Source organism: Acipenser ruthenus, chromosome 45 (genome assembly GCF_902713425.1).
Source record: "Acipenser ruthenus chromosome 45, fAciRut3.2 maternal haplotype, whole genome shotgun sequence".
In the NCBI taxonomy this organism is placed as follows: domain Eukaryota; kingdom Metazoa; phylum Chordata; class Actinopteri; order Acipenseriformes; family Acipenseridae; genus Acipenser; species Acipenser ruthenus.
In genome coordinates, this window is record NC_081233.1 from 9,324,124 (window position 1) to 9,343,904 (window position 19,781).

The window sequence follows — 19,781 nt, forward strand, 5'->3', positions numbered from 1 at the left end:
AATGATTTGTCAGCAGAAGGGAGCACAGCTTAATGAAGGGGAGTCCAGTGCCAGCAGGACCCTCATGGGGAGTGGATTAGAGCCTGACACAGGGAGACTGGAGACGGCCAGGCCGCTGCCAGCGCATGCTGAGCACACCTGGAGCTGTGGATTACAGGGTGTCAGTGACAGCTCTGGTGTGCTAAACCAAGCACAGCCATATATCTTGCAGTCGACAGCTCATCAGCTGGAGCAGACGATTGCAGATGAGGCACAGAGAAGACAAGCCAGGAGACACAGGAGAAAGAGCCAGCTCTGTCACCCCACACTGTACGTCACGTCTGCGATTTTTAAATCAGGTCTTCAGTTCAGCTTGTTACGGTTTACCATCACTTTGAAACGCTCAGTCAGAATACTATTGTAAAACTAGAAGAAACAGTCAGGTAGGGGCAGCAGTGCAAATGCGACGCTCCATAAATTGTATTGTTATTCCAAACGTCTGGGATGGAAATAGCACTCCCATCGCATAGCAAGCTGATCCATTCCTGGTTTTACTGTGGGTTTGATAAGACGCACCTGAGCTTGTTACCTCTACACACTGTGGCTGATCAAGCTGGTAGTAAATCCTGGAATGGGTGAAACTGCTGTGCAATAGGAGTCTTATTTCCACCACTGTATGCGTCAATATTAAATCATTTTTTGAGTAAACAGGTGGAAGTCACCCTGGTCACTTCGTCCTGCAGCAATGCAAAACCCTTTGAGAACGAGGTATTCTGCTGATTTGAGTGATGCAGCTCCAAGTGCTGTGTGTTCCCTGTGAAAATGTCGACCGGCGACAGACCCATATTTTTGTTGTCAGTTTTTCTCCATATTGTTTTGGCTGGGCAGTGAATGATGTGTGTATTTGAAGACTGGAAAGGGATGCCAGCTCAATGTATCTGCTGGCATTGGCCAACATGACATAAAGAGCAAACTGACTCTCTAATATGGATGGTAACAAGCGGGTGTATATGTCACCAGAACCCCTCCAATCTCAATATTATGTTTCAGGATGTATAGCCTTACGTAACCGCAGGCTCTGAATGCATGCAAATTCTAAATCTGTAACTGGAGAGTAACTAAGGAAACACCGGCATCATCCATGAGGGTGGCATTCCGGGGCACGATGACATCATGGTGCTATGGCAACAAAGTCATTCTTCAAGTGGGCTGATGTTCCAGCCAATGGCACGCTGACACTACTTCCAGCCTATGGTGCAGCTGTCTCTGAGGTGAGGACATTGAAGGTTATTGATTATTACAGAGACAGATCTAAAGCAATGCGGTTGCACAAATAAAGGGCTTGGACAAATACAAGAAAAAGTCCCTTTCGTGTGTTTATGTCGCTTGTGTGTGGAGTTTCGATTTTAATACGCAATGTTTGGCAAATCTTTTATTATAAAACATCTTTTCACACAGCTTGACCCACCAGAACCCAAACTAGAGATGCCTGCAGAACTGTGACCCACAGACCCAGCTGGACCCCTCACTCACCAGATAACACCACTGCATTGTATTAGAGACATTGGATCGGCTTTCTTTGGAGATCTACATCTATTTAGATCTTCACCAAAAATGAAAACAGGACTTGAGTAAACCACAAAAAAAGAATGCATTATGAAGAGTGAAACTGCATTTAGATTTGGTAAGAAATTTGTCAACTAAAATAAAAAAAGATAAATCAAAGAAATAAATGGCTCTGCAGCTCCTGCCAATGCTGCAGAGCAGGCAGCACAGCATACCCTGAGTCAAGGTTACCGTGTTGAAATACAATCCCCCACACACATTCAATACAGCCCAATGACAAGCTGCTTTGAAATTTATGGCCATGTTTGTCAATGTGTCTAAAAATGAAAACCCAAGTGAAACATGTCAAGGTTAAAGACATTTTTCTTTTTCTCTGTTCCTCTTTATTCCTTCCTTCTAAAGGCTCAAATAACAAACCACTGTGGAAAAAAAATTAATAGTGGCTTTACCAGGGCTGGGGTCAATTCCTGTTTCTCAATTCCAATTCCTTTTTAAAATCCATTTCCAATTCCCGTTCCCTTTCAATCAATTCCAACACATCCCTGATCAGAACTGCTATTAGGCAGCATTCTGTTAAAATTAGCTTCTCACAGACTGTGGCAGCGAATCACTCCAATTGAAGTCGCTGTTTGTCAATTAAATTGGCTTGAAATGAAAGCAGCTGAACCATCAAAGCAATTTCTAAAAGATTCATTCAAAGGAATTGGAATTGATAAACAGGAATTACTCTGACCCTGGGCTTTCCCATAATCCATAATCTCAAACCCATCCATTAGTTATGTCAGCCCAAGCGTTTCTATGCTTGACGAAGGTTTCTTTAAATATAGTTTTAGAATAAACAGCACTATATATTTTTGGCTTAGGGTGATTTATCTAGTGTTCATTGATCTATGATGAAAAACCCAAATATATCAAATAATTTAAAAAAAAGGTCATTAGGTTATGCTCATTAAAACAACGCGAACCATTCTCATCGTTAACAATTTTTTTCTTACCTGAAATTATTCAAATTGTGACACATTTTAAATAATAATAACAGTAATAACAAAAGCAACAATAACCATAATCATAATAATGACAACAACTTTGCAGCGTTCTAGCCAGCCGCCCATAAAGGAGGCTATCATCTTAGCATGCAGAGATTATGAACCGTGTAGTTTGCATGTGCACTCCCGGCGTTCGATGTTTGGGACACAGAGTTGCGGGGGGAATAATCCCCTCTTCGAGAGCCTCTGGCCTCACACCTGTTACTTGTTGATTGGAGCGCTTGAAATAGCCAGGGAATGGTGATGCCAGCATGGGGAGGGGGCATGATTGGCAGACCTGGTCAGCTTCAGCAGCTCCCGGTTCAAGAGAACACATTTCTTCACAGGGTTGCTTGAGAAACAGCGCTAGACACGCTCGGAGCTCAAGAGATTAATTTTTATTAGGTGGGCGTGGGCCTGCACAGGATTAAATTCAAGAGAAGGGGAGAATGGGAGGGTGTACAGTGAAGCTCCTGAACAGAGACTTGCTGTTTCATTTTCTCTAGGATAGAGATGCTGTTTCATTTTCTCTAGGATAGAAATGCTGTTTCATTTTCTCTAGGATAGAGATGTTGTTTCATTTTCTCTAGGATAGAGATGCTGTTTCATTTTCTCTAGGATAGAGATGCTGTTTCATTTTCTCTAGGATAGAGATGCTGTTTCATTTTCTCTAGGATAGATATGCTGTTTCATTTTCTCTAGGATAGAGATGCTGTTTCATTTTCTCTAGGATAGAAATGCTGTTTCATTTTCTCTATAATAGATATGCTGTTTCATTTTCTCTAGGATAGAGATGCTGTTTCATTTTCTCTAGGATAGAAATGCTGTTTCATTTTCTCTATAATAGATATGCTGTTTCATTTTCTCTAGGATAGAGATGCTGTTTCATTTTCTCTATGATAGAAATGCTGATTCATTTCACTTTCTCTAGGATAGATATGCTGTTTCATTTTCTCTGTGTGTGTGTGTGTGTGTGTGTGTGTGTGTGTGTGTGTGTGTGTGTGTGTGTGTGTGTGTGTGTGTGTGTGTGTGTGTGTGTGTGTGTGTTTGTAGATCACAAAAATCAACTTCGAACTTTCTCTAGAACTGAAAACGAGCTCCTTGATCTGCAAATTCAATTTAATGGTCTTAAAAAAAAAGTCATGAAAATTGCCCTTAAAGTATTGAGAATAGATCTCTGTTTTATTGAGCCTGATGAAGCAGTGGAGCTGCCAAAATGCACTGCCTATCACTCCCTGTGCAACAGCTGGCATTGACCAGATCTGAAACCTTACACTGCTTGTGGTTCTCACAGAACTGTGAATGCTGACACTTACGGAGACGATCCTGCTTCTTTCTGCTCAGGTGGTGAATCTGCAGTGCGCTGGTCGGCTGAACGGACCTCCGTCAAAAGAAAATAAAGTCTTTAAACCGACTCTTGCAAGAAGATTCTTAACCAGAGATGAGAATTCATCTAGAGATGTGTAACCTTGTTTTTTACCACCCTCTTAAATCACCGCTTGTACTCCCATTGCACAGCAGTTTGATCCATTCCTGGTTTTGCTTTGTTAGTTTAATAAGACACGCCTGAGCTTGTTACCTGCACACACTGTGGCTAATCAAGCTCGTAGTAAAACCTGGAACGGGTGAAACTGCCATGCAACAGGAGTCTTCTTTCTATCTCTGGTATACTAAAAGGGGTTCTAAATGAAAACACAATTCCGAACGGAGGTGAAGTTTAGAACTGAATGCAGGTCCTTGAATAACATCGCCTGCGCGACACAAACACGACGGGCAAACCAAGGTCAGGGCCGTTGCTGATTTCGCAATGTTTGCTTCACCTTGACAACACCTCTTTGTATTGAAGTACTGAACATAACCCCGCCTCGCATCACAGCTACTTAAACAAAACACAAAAACACAGCCCAAGTGCGATGGCCTGGCTGAATAGGATCGCGGCACAGGCGCAGACCAAGCAAGATAAATATTCAGGGTTAACTGATCCATACCTTGCCAGTTTATTTTCCTCTGTCCCCATTTACTATAATCAAAGTGGTATGAGTCACTGATGTAAAGGATGGAGAGATCCCAGCACTGCCACTGTATAAATAAAAGATCTAATCAAAGAGGATCAAACTCTCAACAATACATGCTGGGGTCTCTTTTTATTGCTGTTTGTCATTTTTATAATATTTATTAAACTCAGGAATGAAAATTGGTATCAGAATTGTATTACATTTAATAGTTTTCTATGACATCCTAATCTTTAATAGCACAAAAAAACGACTACTTAAATATTGAGGAGGAAAAAAACAGAAGTGAAAAACATTATGTGATTTAACTTACTAAAAACTGAACAACTTCTACAAGAGAAGAGAGCAAAGCTAAACGGCTTTGTTAAAATGAGGAGAAACCATGAATTAACTATTTATACAAAAGGTAAAACACATAATGATCCCAGTTAGGGTTTTCTCTATGGCATTCGTATGAAAGCATACATGCACGGATAATTGATGTGTGGATACGTTTATAACTCTAGATTATATATCTATGTAAGTATATTAAAATGGATATGTACTGTGTAATTCAACCCGCGCTAGAAAGGTAGGGGACGATGGGAGGTGTAGGAATAGCTCCCTGGTCCCTGACCACATTCCGGCGCCTCCTTAAGACTCACCTCTTCAAACAGCACCTGTAGAACTCCTCTGTTTGTATCCTGGGACACTATCACCCTTCATGTAAATGTGCTTTATTTTGCTCTTATTTGCCCCCTATTTTACTGCATTTAATCCTGTACTTCAGAATACTGTAATCTGCCAAGTGTTTAACCTGTAGTACTTTGTATTTAATCATATCCTGATGTAACTATCACTATTTAATCATATCCTGATGTAACTATCACTATTATCTGCTGTATTATTGAATTGTGGTTTGTCACACTTGTACTTTGCTTGAACAAAAGTTATTGTATTTCTTGCTCTTATTGTATTACTTGTATTGTAACACTTGAAATGTATTTGCTTACGATTGTAAGTCGCCCTGGATAAGGGCGTCTGCTAAGAAATAAATAATAATAATAATAATAATAATAATAATAATAATAATAATAATAATAATAATAATAATAATAATAATAATAATAATAATAGCTGCTTTGTAGAGTAGAAGAGTTCAGGGCCGCTCGAGCTGGATTTGCAGCGCCAGCGCAGTGCTCCGATGGTGGGGTCACAAGCTCCCCAGGGACTTTCTTTGTGAGGTGTAGGGCCGCTCGAGCTGGATGGGGGGGGGGGGGGTCACAAGCTCCCCAGGGACTTTCTTCGCGTGACTTGCATTCAGTCGCATCTCTGTTTTTCAGTGAGAAAGCGAATGTGTGTCGTGGCCCGGGCATGCTTCCAGTAAACCAAGTGAACAAGCAATCGCAGGGAAGCAATTTCCAAAGAAAGACGCGAAACTCACCGGACTGCGGCTATAAATCGTTCTTGTGGACGGAATTGTCAACCGTAATTATTTGACCCCCCCTACTGGGTGGCAGCAATGAGTTTTGCATTGTAGCAGCACGAGGACGCAAAGTCGACTGTAAGACAACCCCGTGGCTGTGATGGAGGCCGACGTGAAAGGAGATCAGCGCAGTTCCCAGAACAAACGACATTCCGCCGACACTAATTGGAGTTCGAGGGGCTCTGAAAGGATTGGCTGGGGCTTGGAGTGGGGGGGTCTTTTCATAGAAGGTGGTTTCTCCGGGTTAGGGTTAGGGTGAAGCCATCGATCAGCAAGCCTAGGAGCCAGTGCAACACCCCACAGCCAAGCACCTGCTCCGGGTTACACAGTAAACCTCTGAAAATGCAGAATCTAACATCGCTTTCTATGATAAAGAGCAGCTCGACCTTAAGGTCCGGTGCCAGCGAGTCATGCGGTAGTAATTGGATAAAGTCACTGAAATGTCAGACCCCCCAGTGGAATAACTGATCGCGGGGTTGTATCAGAAATAAATCTAACATTATATCTCGTCAGTAAAAGCAACGCCGGCTTGATTGTGCAGCTGAGAAAATAAGATGTGCTCGCTACGTTGTTACGCGCCGCGGATTTACAGCCGTCATATGAGATTTCAACATTTGTCCCTGCGATTCGGGCAGACACACTCGATTGGAAACTAGACCCCCCACACATCCACGGAATATGAGAATGTTATAATTATAAACGAGAGTGACGGGCCGCCTCGGCTTTCACTCATGGAAAGTAGCGCTGGCATTCGGCCCGAGATCGTGCTCCCTGAGGCAGATATGAGAGGATATTTTGATGCTAGGCTCAGCTTCGAGGGAGACTGTCCTTGTGGCTGAATTGTGTAGCTTTCATTTTTTAACCCTTTAAGGTACGAGGGACATATGTGTGTGTCCCACAAATCAAAACAATGCTAACGTCCTCATTTTTGCAACGAGGTGCACGAAACAGGATTTAAAATGTACCGACGGGTTGGATCCGGTCGTGCGAACGCTCCGTCTCCTCCTCGTGATGCTCGAGTCGCTCTCGAATGTGTTTCAAGAAGAACCCGTTTGAACAGCCAGCGCTGGATTCCTTGTACAGCTAAAAAGGGTTAACATTCGGCGTCATATAGGGTTGGAACAATAATCGTGATATTGTCGGTAATTTGTTCTGTTTGATCATTATAGCGCTGAAAATATGTTATCGATAACGACAGTCATCTAAAACTAAAAAGGAACGCCCTTGTAAGTGTTTGTATTTTTGCAGTGATGCAGGAGAAACAGTCCCTGCCGGTTTTGCATCCCTAACCCGCAGGAGCGTCAGATCCAATACGACACTCCCTTCGGAATGTGTTTAACAGCATTTAATATCAAGATGCAGAGAAGATTAAGAGCCAAGCAACTGGCAGGCCAAATTGACAGGGACCTTTAGCAATTATGAGGTCTGTTCCAATAGTTATATAATGCTATTCGATTTCCATTAAGAGGCATAACTAACAGTGGGGCGATCTAAGTTTACCAATGTTCTGGACGGCTCCTGGCCAGTCTGTCTGAAGAGGGTACTATATTTATTATAGCCATCACTGCCAGAGGCAACATGCAGTAAAAGCACAAAAAAAAAACCTAAACCCACTAAGTCCGCCAGCATCCAGAACACAGCACTTAACCATTAAGCCAGGCTGATAGCTGAAGTGCGCCCCAGGAACTGGCATCGCAGCTTGCAGGGTGAAATGAAGGTACCAACACATGAGTGCTTCATCACAGGGCACATTTAGCAATCTGTACACTGTGTCCCTTCTCAGGTAACGAGACTGCAAGGACTCCAGCAATAAAGCTGTCAACTTCAATATCAGATCCAAACCCTGAGATTGATTATCTTTTATATATATATATATATATATATAAACCAATGCAGCACAGTCAGAGGGACCTCATAATCGAACAGTTTACCTCATAATCGCACAGGGCGTCTGCTAAGAAATTATTAATAATAATAATAATAATAATAATAATAATAATAATAATAATAATTATTATTATTATTATTATTATTATTATTATTATTATTATTATTATTTATTTATTTATTTATTTATTTATTTAAAGTGTAATATTGTTCAGTGGCTGTATAGTAATTGTTTGGAATTATTCATTCGTTGTATTGTTATTTTATTGAGTATAGGTCTACCTAGGTCTCTCGTTGTATTAGTGCTCCGCTATTGAGATGTACCTGTGCTGGCTCTGTGGGCACAAAGTGAATCAACTGAACAAAACCAAATGTACGGGTTAAAAATCTTTTGAGTTTGAGTCTTTGCTTTGTTTGTTTATCGGATCATATCAAACTGTAATGCAATCCGAAACGTCCGTAGGAGGCTGCGGGAGTGTATGATAAAACTCTGGTGAAGATGACTGATAGTGTGTAACAGAAAGACAGACAGGTGGATGGTTGGACACAGTCAGAGAGGAAAAGGGTCGCTTTTAAGGCGCAGGGCTAGTGCACGATTCTCACCCTGACATTGCATCAGGTTTAACGGACACTGGAGTGAAAATAAAGTCGGGGAAACAACACAAGAAAGTCTGTTGGGAACGTGATCGTTTCGCAAAGAAAAGAACTCGAAACTTGAACAATAAAAGGCCTGAGAGCAACATCTTTAAGAAGTGGAATGCCTGGCCGAGGAACTGAAATTGAAATCGAGGGCCGGACAAAGCCGGACAAGAGAGCCATTGATGGCGTGGTAAATCAACTCGAGGCATTAATGCAGCGCAGCATAACAGAGGCACTGTTCCACTGGGCTTTACCCGTCTCCATAATGCACAACGGCTAAAGGGGGGGTTGAGGTAAAAAGCAGAAACACAAAACGGATTGAAAACGCGAGGCATTCCTGAATGCGTAGGCTGAGGAAATCCTGACTCATACATTACCCGAGGGAGACCTCGCCTGGAACTGCTGTGCTTGTGCGAATCCATGCAAGTTCCCATTGCAGCCAACCACAATGCCTTTCTTTTAAAGGGGTGGGATGGAAGCCAGCAAAACAAGCAGTGCCGTTGAAGCATTAAGTGCGCGAAGGGAGACCGAACACTGAGCAGACTCGCAGCGCTGCGCTATCCTGTTCCATTGTAATCGCGTGATCTTTCATTATTATCTGTGGATTGCAGCAGACTACCGTCCACTCTGGTACAGGAATCTGAACTCCCTTTGCAAAACATTTTCAAAGATGGGAATAAGACTCCTGTTGCATTGCAGATTCACCCATCCCAGGTTTTAATACGCGCTTGATTAGCCACAGTGTATAGATAACAAGCGCGGGGTGTGGTCTTAAACTCGTATTGAAACCAGGAGTGGATCAGACTGCTGTGCAATGGGAGTCCTATTTCCATCCCTGAGTTTGATCCATGCCACATTTTACTAGGTGCTTAAATAAAAGAAAATATCCCATATATTTTCCACGTTTGCAAATGTCTTCACTATGGTTGAGCATTTAGTATTTTCATTGTGTCTGGTACTACGCTACGGTAAATAAACCTCTATATAAAATGTGCTTTTTTTATAAGGCTTGATTGGAGAGTAACGATACATCAATGCAGAGTGACAGAGGACACTTATGTAAGATGTTGTGTGTATGTAATTACATAAGGGGAAGAAGAAGCGCCTGGGCAGAGCCATGCAGCAGGCCTGGGGTCAACCAGAATGATACATATAATTAGAATTACAAAGACAGCGCAACTGTTTGCTCAAATTGCAAGTCCCATTCCAGCGCTATTTTGTTCAGTTCCAGGTACAATTATGCTGCAGTAATCCCAATTATAATTACAGCGACACTAAAAAGTAACACACATGTACCCTGTTCTAAATACAGAAACAGAAACTGCAGCAATGATCACCGAGGTCTGAGATTCAGTGTTACATACTGTTCTGCATTGCAGATGCACAGCTAAATCATGCCGTTCTATACAGAGCTCTCATCAACACAATGAGTATGCAGTGTTATCTTCATTCGCAGGGTTAATCTTGAACACTGTGTCCCAGGAACCAGTCTAGCGGTCGTTTCTTCCCAGAGCTAATATTAAAACCCGTAGCCGAGTTACAGTCTCATTACCTAACTTTAGATTGTGGTATAAAAATAGCAGGATAGTTAATTCATCACGACACTTTAAAAAGGCACTGTCTGCTCCTGGGACAGCAGTTTAATAGCACTGCACCTGGCCAGTCCGCTGCGTGCTGTGCTTTAAGCAACAGATATTCAACCTCAAGTCGATTGAATGCGGCGTTAGGAAGGAAAACCATCCCATAGGAATGGTCCAGTAGGTACCTACTACCTCCCAACAGGCAGAGTAGGTCAGGATCAAGCGCTTTAATGGACGTCGGATGTAGTAGCCGCTAGAGGGCGCCAAACAAGCAGTGTTGAAATAATAGTAACAGTTTAATAGCAACACAGTTAGGTTTAGGGGTAGAGATTACGTCAGTGGTACACTTTAGGTTTAGGGGTAGAGATTACGTCAGTGGTAGACTTTAGGTTTAGGGGTAGAGGGTAGATTTAGGGGTTAGGAAGCTAGTAGGTATCTACTGGCCCATTCCTATGGGATGATTTTGCTTGATAACGTCTCGTTAAATCGATTGATTCTAATCAGATCGGCTGCAAATGCACAAGAATTAATCTTCTGAACATTGAGGAATTATATCATTAGCCAATCTGAAGCAAAGAAACGGAGCCATTTGACAATTAAAAAAAAAAAGATGCGAACATAATTTAGATCTTTTATTTACCATCATATAATCAAAGAAACTACAAAATTATATCGCAAAAGTATATGAAAAACTACAAAGCGGTTTGTAATTCAGTATGTTAACATAACACTATTCAGCCAGTTTCATTCAACTTTATGAAGCGAAATTAGTTCATTCTATAGGGTGATGCAAAACGTGTGGCCGGAGGTGTATATAAGACCTTGGGCAGTTAGATAGGAAACTGAGTAGAAATACGATACACGCCCGACCCGGGTCACTTAAAATTATATCTGCAATTCGTCATTAACTGCCTTACGCGATGCTAACACAATGCATGACGTTTCTACACCACGAGTCATTGTTTCTTCATTTTAAAGCATGTGTACAGTATAAAGACATAAAGACCCCGGGCAGTCATTTGCAGGGTAAGTAACACTGCAGGTAACCGCTGTTTTGTTGGCTCAGTTATAAGCTCCTGTATAAATAATACAATTTGAGAATACAGTAAGTAAGCTTCCCTATCTTTTCACCCCGACCCGTTTCAAAAACTGGGAGTGATATACTGCCATCTAGTGGACCTTTCCTGCAACTGTCTATTATATTATACACACCGTGGCTTTATTCTCTTCTGCGGGCGTTCTGTATAGAACGATAATAACAATACGGGTACAATGTACAAGAATGATTTATAGAACGTAAAAGAGATGTGGGTTCTTTAAAGAGCGCTAATGTTCTATAGAAGCAAGCACGTCGAATGAACTAAAACACGCAGTTTACCATGGCTTAAAGAACTCCTATCCGTGTGCTTTACTAAGATTGCTACAGTGCATTGCTTACACTGTTTTACAGCGATGCGTTGCTGTTTTTAACAGTGTTCATCAGGAGGTAACGATACACAAATAAACTCCACACGCGATCGATTTACATATAGCGCGTGCAACAGAATGCTCCTGTGCAGCTCGTACCAATTATGAGTAGAGGGGTGGTCTACGGGTTAGTATAATTGCGTTAAGAAAGCAAATACATTCTGGGCTGTAGGGTCGTATAATAAAGACAATGAATATACCAATTCCTAAATGCTAGTGTCTTATTAAACTAATACAGCTAATAGAATTAGTCTTCTAGCCATTGTATTTATGTTAAATCCCTATTTTTTTAATGGTTGCGACCAAAACTAATATAAAGCCGTGCAAGTTATGTAGCAGGAGAGTCTGGCTCTGAATAGCGTCACATGAAGGAGCGTTGAGTTGAGGCAGGGTAGGGTGCATTATTACCAGTATCGGGTAATTCATGCGAGTAATGGAAGAAATATTAACTCACTTTCTCTGGAAGGCATTGGTTGAATGAGACGTGTCATGCAGTAATCTGGGTTACTTGATTCAGTTGAGGGGGTGCTGGCGGAACGCCGGGTCTTAAGAAGACATAACTTGTTCTGAGTGGGTACTAAAGGGTTAATTAACAACCAGCCCTACAGAACCGCACACCGTCATCAGAGTGTCTTACCACTGGCATGAACGACAGCTTCAAAAGAACTCAAACCGCTGTGCTTGAATGGACTCACATGCAGCAGCCTATCTTTTGAAAGCGATTACTGCACGACAGGAACATGCATTCTAGTTAGTGCTGTCTGGTCCACAGGAGGGATTGTGTGCAATGGTGAAGCTGTTTACATGGTTGCTATGAATTTGCTTGATGAGCCCATTTGGCGGACAGTGACGCGCGAGTGACTGAATTAACGCGGCTCGGCTTCCTTTGTCCGTCATTACAGTTATAAGAGCTTGAGAGACAGTCTGTTCGTTATCTTGAAACCTCTCTGACTGGGCTCTCAACCCTAATCAAGAGCAATCGCTGCTGTTCTAAAATACATCAAAACTGGAAGTCAGGGGGGTAGTAAATGCAGTAATACACATTGGAAATACATACATCATTAACTCAATCAACCGCAGCATGAACTCAACGACCACTGTGAACAGGACAGTAGGGGCTTTTAACCCCGCTGTCGGAGCGGACGTAGTGGAGTCGGTTCTCCGGTGCTGCAATTTCACCGGCTCTGTAAGCACCGACGACGGGTTCGGGATGTCGATCCAGGATGAGCGGAGCCTGTACATCACGCGGGTGGTCCAGATCGCGGTTCTGTGCGTCCTGTCGCTCACCGTGGTCTTCGGTGTCTTCTTCCTCGGATGCAACCTCATGATCAAATCGGAGAGCATGATCGCCCTCCTGGTGAACGACAGGAGACCCTCCAAAGAAGTGGAGGCGATTCTTATCGGCAATTATTAAGTTGCGGGAATCTAGAAATTACTTTTTTTTTCTTGTCAAAATTGGTGGTACTGTAATCCAGTTTTTTGTTTTTTGTTAGTTTTTCAATAATGCATCAATACCAGCGTTTATGGGGAACGCATGAAAAAACGGGCATGTATTTCGTGTTCCAGAAGAAAACGTTTTGAACGCTTAGTTGTTGCCCTATGCAGAATGACCATGCTTTCTCTTAAGGGAATGGAGGGAGCACCACTTCTCCTAGGGGTTGAGGAAGGGGGCTGTTCAGACTATGAGCCCCAAAACCTGCCCTGGACCGAAGGAACAACCTTAAAATTACAACTCCTGGTCTCTTTTGGAGACTGACATGACAAGTCGATCTCTTGTGTAGCATTGCGTGTGAGGGACAATTCTCCAGATACTGTATGCTTTTAACCACGTGAAGAATTAAAGGATCGGTGCATCACAGACAACTGGAGTCCAATTGCAATTAGAATTCATTTAATTACGATCTTTAGGGAGATCGTTGACAGAGCCCAGAGCCCCCCCCCCCGTCCTGTAATAATCTATACCTTATTACAGGACGGGGGGGGGGCTCTGGGCTCTGTCAACGATCTCCCTTCAGCTCACCTTCCGACCGCGAGCACCATCCCTGCCTTTATTTAAAATGCTTTCCTGTTAAAAGAGCATTATCGAAGTCCGCCTTGTTCTTTATTGGTGCGCATGCGTACCTGCGCACCCGTTATGTGAACCCCTGCTTATAGCTGACGTCAGTTTATATAATGTGTATGCAATGTACTGTTGTAGTTTATTTGTCCATTTGTTGCTGCACGGTTTGAACAAGTTGGCTGATCATTTGTACTTGTTTTGTAAAAAAAAAAAAAAAAGTTAAGCGCATGTACAAATATATTGGAAGCAGAACACCAATAAAAAATTGAAACCGTTTGAATAGTTTTTGTTTTGTTTGTTTGTTTTATTTGGTTTTGTTTTTAAGCCATGGTTCGAATCAATCGCGCAATCATTAAACTGAAGAAACCTGTTTGACTGGTAGTGGGTAAACACCCACAGATATTAATGCAGAAATCCATACTGTCATCTTGTCTTAAAGCTGAATCCAGCGTCCCGCAGTCCTGTTCCAATATAATTGCTTGGTGGTTCTGCAGAACAGCGTTTTGTGCTTACAACCCCACGCCTCTGTCACTGTCAATTACACAGGAATGTTTAAAAGACAGAGTACACGTGACGGTTTGTACTTTAAGATGAATCGCGGCGCCCCTGCTGCTTCATTGATTGATTGATTATCTCTGTCCTCTTATTCCTTCCCAAAGCCGCGTGCGTGCCGTGACGCAAGACCCCACGCTCTGCTCATTGGACGAGGGAGCTGATTAGAAATCGTAAAGATGTCACGAGGAAGTCGAGCTGTTGGATTCAGATTCATTGTCTTGTGATGTCTTCAAGTAAACCCATGGTTACATGAAATATAGCGGTGAGCTATTCCTGGTTTTACCATGTTCCACTTTATTAGGCAAACCGTTCTACACGCTATTTATCAAATCGGAATAAAAGAAAATGTAATCTATATTTTTCATCTAACGAGTGTACCTCTAAATATAGCAGCTTGGTGCTCATGTACCATCACCTCTCCTAATTTAAACCCTGAGCTTGATTTAATAATAATAGAGTGCTTATGTAATTTATGTGATATACAACTATACAATTATCATCCAACTACCCTGGCCCCTCCCCTCTTCCCCTCTTAACCTGTTGTTATTGCATCAGAAAGCCCGAAGGACTTCATTATGCAGGAGTAAATGCACACGTGATGACACCCTCAGCACTGGATCTTCGACCTGTTTATGGAAACTTAACTGCTTCCCCATCTTCCCGGACCCCTGTTCTTTACAAACTCTCAAACTTTTAAATCAAGTCCCGCAGTCCCGTCCTGGTCAGCAGCCACGTGAGCTGTGCAGAGCTGGACCGAAACCAGTTCAGCCACACAGGGGGCTCCTCATAAACTCAGACTTAATGTAAGAAATCAGCCGTTTAGTCCATTGATTGAATGCAAATGCAACCTGAGGGGTCTGTCGGAGGCTAGGGGCCTGATTTTTCCGATGTGGGCTGATTGCATTTACCACAGAGAGGATGATTTGCCTGTGATTGGAATCTAAAAGGGCAATTGATGTAGCAGCTCACCCTGTAGAGCGTGACAAAGACAGGCGGTCGCTGCGTAAGGGTTGGTGTTTGGAGTGATTGTGGTTAGAAACGTGTGATTCCACTGTCTCTATGTGTTTTGAGCAGCCTCTGCGCCAGCAGAGGTTTTAAGGGAAATGGGATTTGGGTGTGCATCTGTTCTGAGCTGGGAGCGCTGCTGTCATTGCGCTGCAGCTTCTTCAAAGCGAAGAACATGCATTCAGAAATTATAAGTTTGCGGTTAAGGGTCACGCCGGGAGCGCTGCATTGGCAACTCTACTGATTGCGAGGTGCGGGGAGCTTATATAGGGCAGGGGAAATGATTTTAAAGATTTTAAACCATTTGGAATTCCAATAATGCAGTTCAATAATGGGCTGACTAGCTGTAGTTTAGACACCCTGTCTGCGTGTGCAGATTGCCCAGGGCTGATTGAGCGGGGAAGCGGAAACGTCAGCTCTCCAGGGACATCGCCAGGCACAGCGCTGACTGTGACAGCTGAAATATAAAGTCCTTCAGCGGGGTGTAAGTTTTAATGAGCTCTCCACCCAAACGCGCTCTCTCTCCCAGGGGTTCGGCTAACCTGTTTGTACTCAACAGCTGCTCAGAGCACTGCTGCGGTAAAAGCAACAGGGGAAACTAATTATATATATATATATATATATATATATATATATATATATATATATATATATATATATAGGTCATAGCCTCTGTGTTTTTCTGGAATGAGAAAATCAAAGACGTGCCTTGTCATGCTTTACTCAGGATTCAGTAAAGCAGTAGGTTTTTTTTTTTGTTTTTTTTTAAATATTTTCTATTGGGTGAATTTTCATCAATTCGACATCAATTAATCAGTACGCGTGACAGTAAAGAAGCCGTGTGATAGAAGCCCTTGTTTCTGAGCTCCTGGGCGCCTCAGTGCCACCGCGTTTTGACAGCCGGTCTGCCTGCAGGGATGGTAATTCGCAGCAGTGTAATTACTGCCTTGGATCTGTAAAAATAGACTATGCCTCCTCCCCTGAAAACTGAGCTCAACTCATTAAGTGTGAAAGAAAAGGGAACGAGGCAAAGCCACGTGAAGGGCCATTGCGATTTATACAATGGCTGTGCGGTCATTTGAATTTAAAGAACCGTGGAGATGCCCTGAGATGTCGTCACGGCTATGACTTCACACACCCCACTGAAAATGAACAGAAGGACGATCCTTGCCATTGCCCAGTACAATATGTATTTGACCAGGCTGGGGTTACATTTTAGTTCTCTTGCCATTTGAATGCGGTGCTTTTTCTTATGTACATCTGGCAGGTGGTGTTTCTTTGTTTTTTAATTGTAAGAAAAAATATACAAGCCATGACCGGCTCAGTGCTTTAATAAAAGACACAGCCCCCTGTGTACCCAAGTTAATTAAGAACCGCAGTGAATGCTGTTCAGAATCCCTTAGTACTGTACCTGCGTAATACCCGCTTTACATTTATTTAAATGGGTCTTATTTCTCCCATCTGCGCTCAGGAACTGCAGCAGTAATTGGGCGAATGCTCTCTCGGCTCACACCTGCATCCAGATCCCGCTTTGTTGCCTGATAATTGCAGTAGCTAATTAAGAAACACGCCGGTAAACAACCAAGGCGCAAAAACACCCTTCTTTTGAAAAACGAGACGGTAAACTAAAGCCGATGGGTTTCATCCCCCAAATGTCCATCTTATCTTCAAAACCACGTCCCTTATTCCCCCCCCCCCCCTTTGTATTAATTTGTATTGCAGTCTGCTGGTGAGCGCTAGAATGATCACTGAACCTCCACATTGTTCAGTGTCTCTGTGCTGTCTAGGAAAATAACGCGCGCTTAACAGAGGACTTTCATTTCTGGTTGAAAACACCTTGCTGTTTGTTTTATTTGAGGACCAGGGCTGTACTAAAACACTGCTGGCACATTGTACACGTATACTAAGCATTTGCTGCAGTAAAAGCACAGCAAAGTGTAATAAAGTTAAAATGTGATGAAGTGCAGGTGAGCCTTGTAAAGCACAGGGAGGTATGGTAAAGCATGATTTAAAAAAAAAAACATGGCAAACCAGGATGAACTATGGCAAACGCATAAGTGTAACCATCGGGAAAGCGTGGCAAAAGTGAACAAATACCATGCAAAACTCGCAGAGCACAAAAGTTTCCCATAAAGTCAACCCCATGCTGACGGCATTAGCGCTTGCAACGCTCCACTCCAACCAAGGTTACCCGTGTATAAAAATAGAAGCTGCCCGTTTGCATGTAACCACTGGCGTCTCACAGAACACGATGTGTGTCTCTCTATCCTTCTGATCCGATTCACCCTGCGGCGCTCAAACGTCAAGCCCGGGAGCAGAAATGCTATGTGACCAGCAATGACATCGCCCGCTATCTGCCATGTGCTGCACCTGTTCTTATGATCGTTATTCTTTGACATCACACAGCTGTTAAACGTGTGATTAATTAGTCTCCTAGCGGCCTCCACAGGGACACGCAGCTCTAACTAAGCCCCGAAGAAGTAGCGCGACAATAAGATTATATATTCTAACACGTGTAGCCGCCGCCAGATTACGCCTCTTTTTTTAAAAACCGTCCAAGGCCCTTCTATTTGATTACAAATAGCGCAGTGTATAATAGGAAGCATTTGATATAAGGTACAGTTCAAATGATTTGGCGTTCAACTTTCTAAACTGTTAAATACACACAAATATAACGTGTCTATTCATTAATGGAGCTGTCGTGTTTACATTGTTTCTGGATCTCTAAGAGCCCCAGTTCTTTGGCACGGCAATACTAGTTTATTTTACATTATAAAGACGACGCCACTGTCCGTGGTTCTGAAGAAAGCTTCTGATGACGTCACAATACAACCCAATAGTCCTCACTGCTGTGCAATCATGCAGAATCTTACCTGATTTTTTTTGATAAGGTAATAACGGTGTCAACTGGGTTTGACAAAGTGTGTACTGGGATTCAAATTTATCTACAGAGAAGTGATTCCAATTGCATTTCTAATAAGAAAATATAAAATGATGTGTGTGTTATATTCAGAAAAAAATAGATCAAGTTATGAAGGGAATCGTTATTATCCGATTTTAAAGTTTCTTTCACAATCTAACAGAAAGACCACTTCATCAATGTGCTAAACGCCGAGCTGTTACCTCTCGAACCCCCGCACCTGCATTACGTCACAGAATGCAATCAGAAGTAAAACGCGATTAGAAATGTGTTCGGGGAGCGTGCAGTGTTTAGCGCGTGTGCGCTTAACTTCCACTTGAGATCCCGCGGAAGCCTGGCCTTTCACAGCTGCCACGCTCGCTTTGCCGAGTGAGCGGAGATAAGCCCCGCGGGAGCAGCGTGGGATCTGAAGCACAATGAAGGAGGACAGCTCCACCGGGACGCTCCTAGCCGGGATCAATGCGACCTGACACGGCTGACAGGCGGAGGACACCCCATGTTCACACTCATAATACAATTAACGTGTCTGGTTAGGCATGCACAGTATTGACCCAATCAGTTAAAACCGACCAAATTAAAAAAAAAAATCTCTTAAACTAAATAGCACGGCCTGTTTCTAGCTTGTATGTGTTTCCATAGTTGCTGTGGAATCTACTAGTGTGAAGTCTTATGCAAAGAAGGGCATGTTTTAAATCGGGTCCTGGAAAATAAAGACTTTATTATAACTAATAAATTGTATATATTTTGTCAATGTAAAAAAAATAAATGCATTAAAACCCCACAAGATCCGTTATGTAACCAACACTGGAAATGCGTGTTAGGCTTCCAGCAGACAGAGCAGAGCGCCCGTGTTTCCTGATGCGGTCACAGAAGTAAGGTCACATTGCCGTTATAAAGTTCACTGTAAAAAAAAAAACTAAAGAAAGTGCAGCTTCATGAGCACAGAAGAACAAGGCATGGTTAAAACAAAAAGCCAAACAAAATGAAATTCAGCTGACCGCGAATGAAATGGTTTGACATCCCACGAGCACATTCTATAGTGATACAGGATCCAGAAACACTTTCTCTACTGCGCGACGGCAGGGACAGTGCTGTAGGATTTGTTTTGGTTTGTTTTTTGGTTGGGTTGTTAACCTCGGTAATAGCGCCACCTTTAGGTAAAACGGTGGACACTGCAATATTCAAAAATGACATCCCGTATGTTAATTAGCACAGTGACGTTTTCTTTTTTTTTTTTTTTTTAATTACACATCGCGTTAGTAACATCATATGCATTTTATTATGTGTATAATGAGCTATTAGCCCCTGAATACAAATACAAATGCACATTTTCTATAACTAAATATAGCTGAATGTACACAAATCAGAATAAATGCAATGCTGTCTCTCTCCTTCAGTCGCTGTGTGCACGACTGTACCGCACTGAGGTTTCTATGCATCTATTTTATAATGCATGCATGTTTTGTTTGTTTGTTTGTTTGTTTGTTTGTCTTAAGTTTTGTACAATTTATAATTTATAAAAATTAAAATAAAAACGAGATGGTATGCACAGTATACAGCACAGTCTGCTATCGCTTTAATAACATTCGGCAGTGAAAGAGCTGGACTCCCTCCCCCTCCTG

At 42.5% G+C, this 19,781-nt stretch overlaps 1 protein-coding gene across 1 annotated transcript; it reads left to right on the forward strand.

Annotated features, from left to right (window-relative positions):
• Window positions 1-11,975: 11,975 nt before the first annotated feature.
• Window positions 11,976-13,547, forward strand: LOC117401159 (protein reprimo A-like). Its single transcript, XM_034001667.3, has one exon. The coding sequence runs from the start codon at window positions 12,702-12,704 to the stop codon at window positions 13,032-13,034; it is 333 nt and encodes a 110-aa protein (XP_033857558.1). The 5' UTR covers window positions 11,976-12,701; the 3' UTR covers window positions 13,035-13,547.
• The last annotated feature ends 6,234 nt before the right edge of the window (window positions 13,548-19,781 follow it).

What these genes read in the sequence shown, in the direction of transcription:
- LOC117401159 (XM_034001667.3), top strand. Translation starts at nt 12,702, where the DNA reads ATGAACTCAACGACCACTGTGAACAGGACAGTAGGGGCTTTTAACCCC.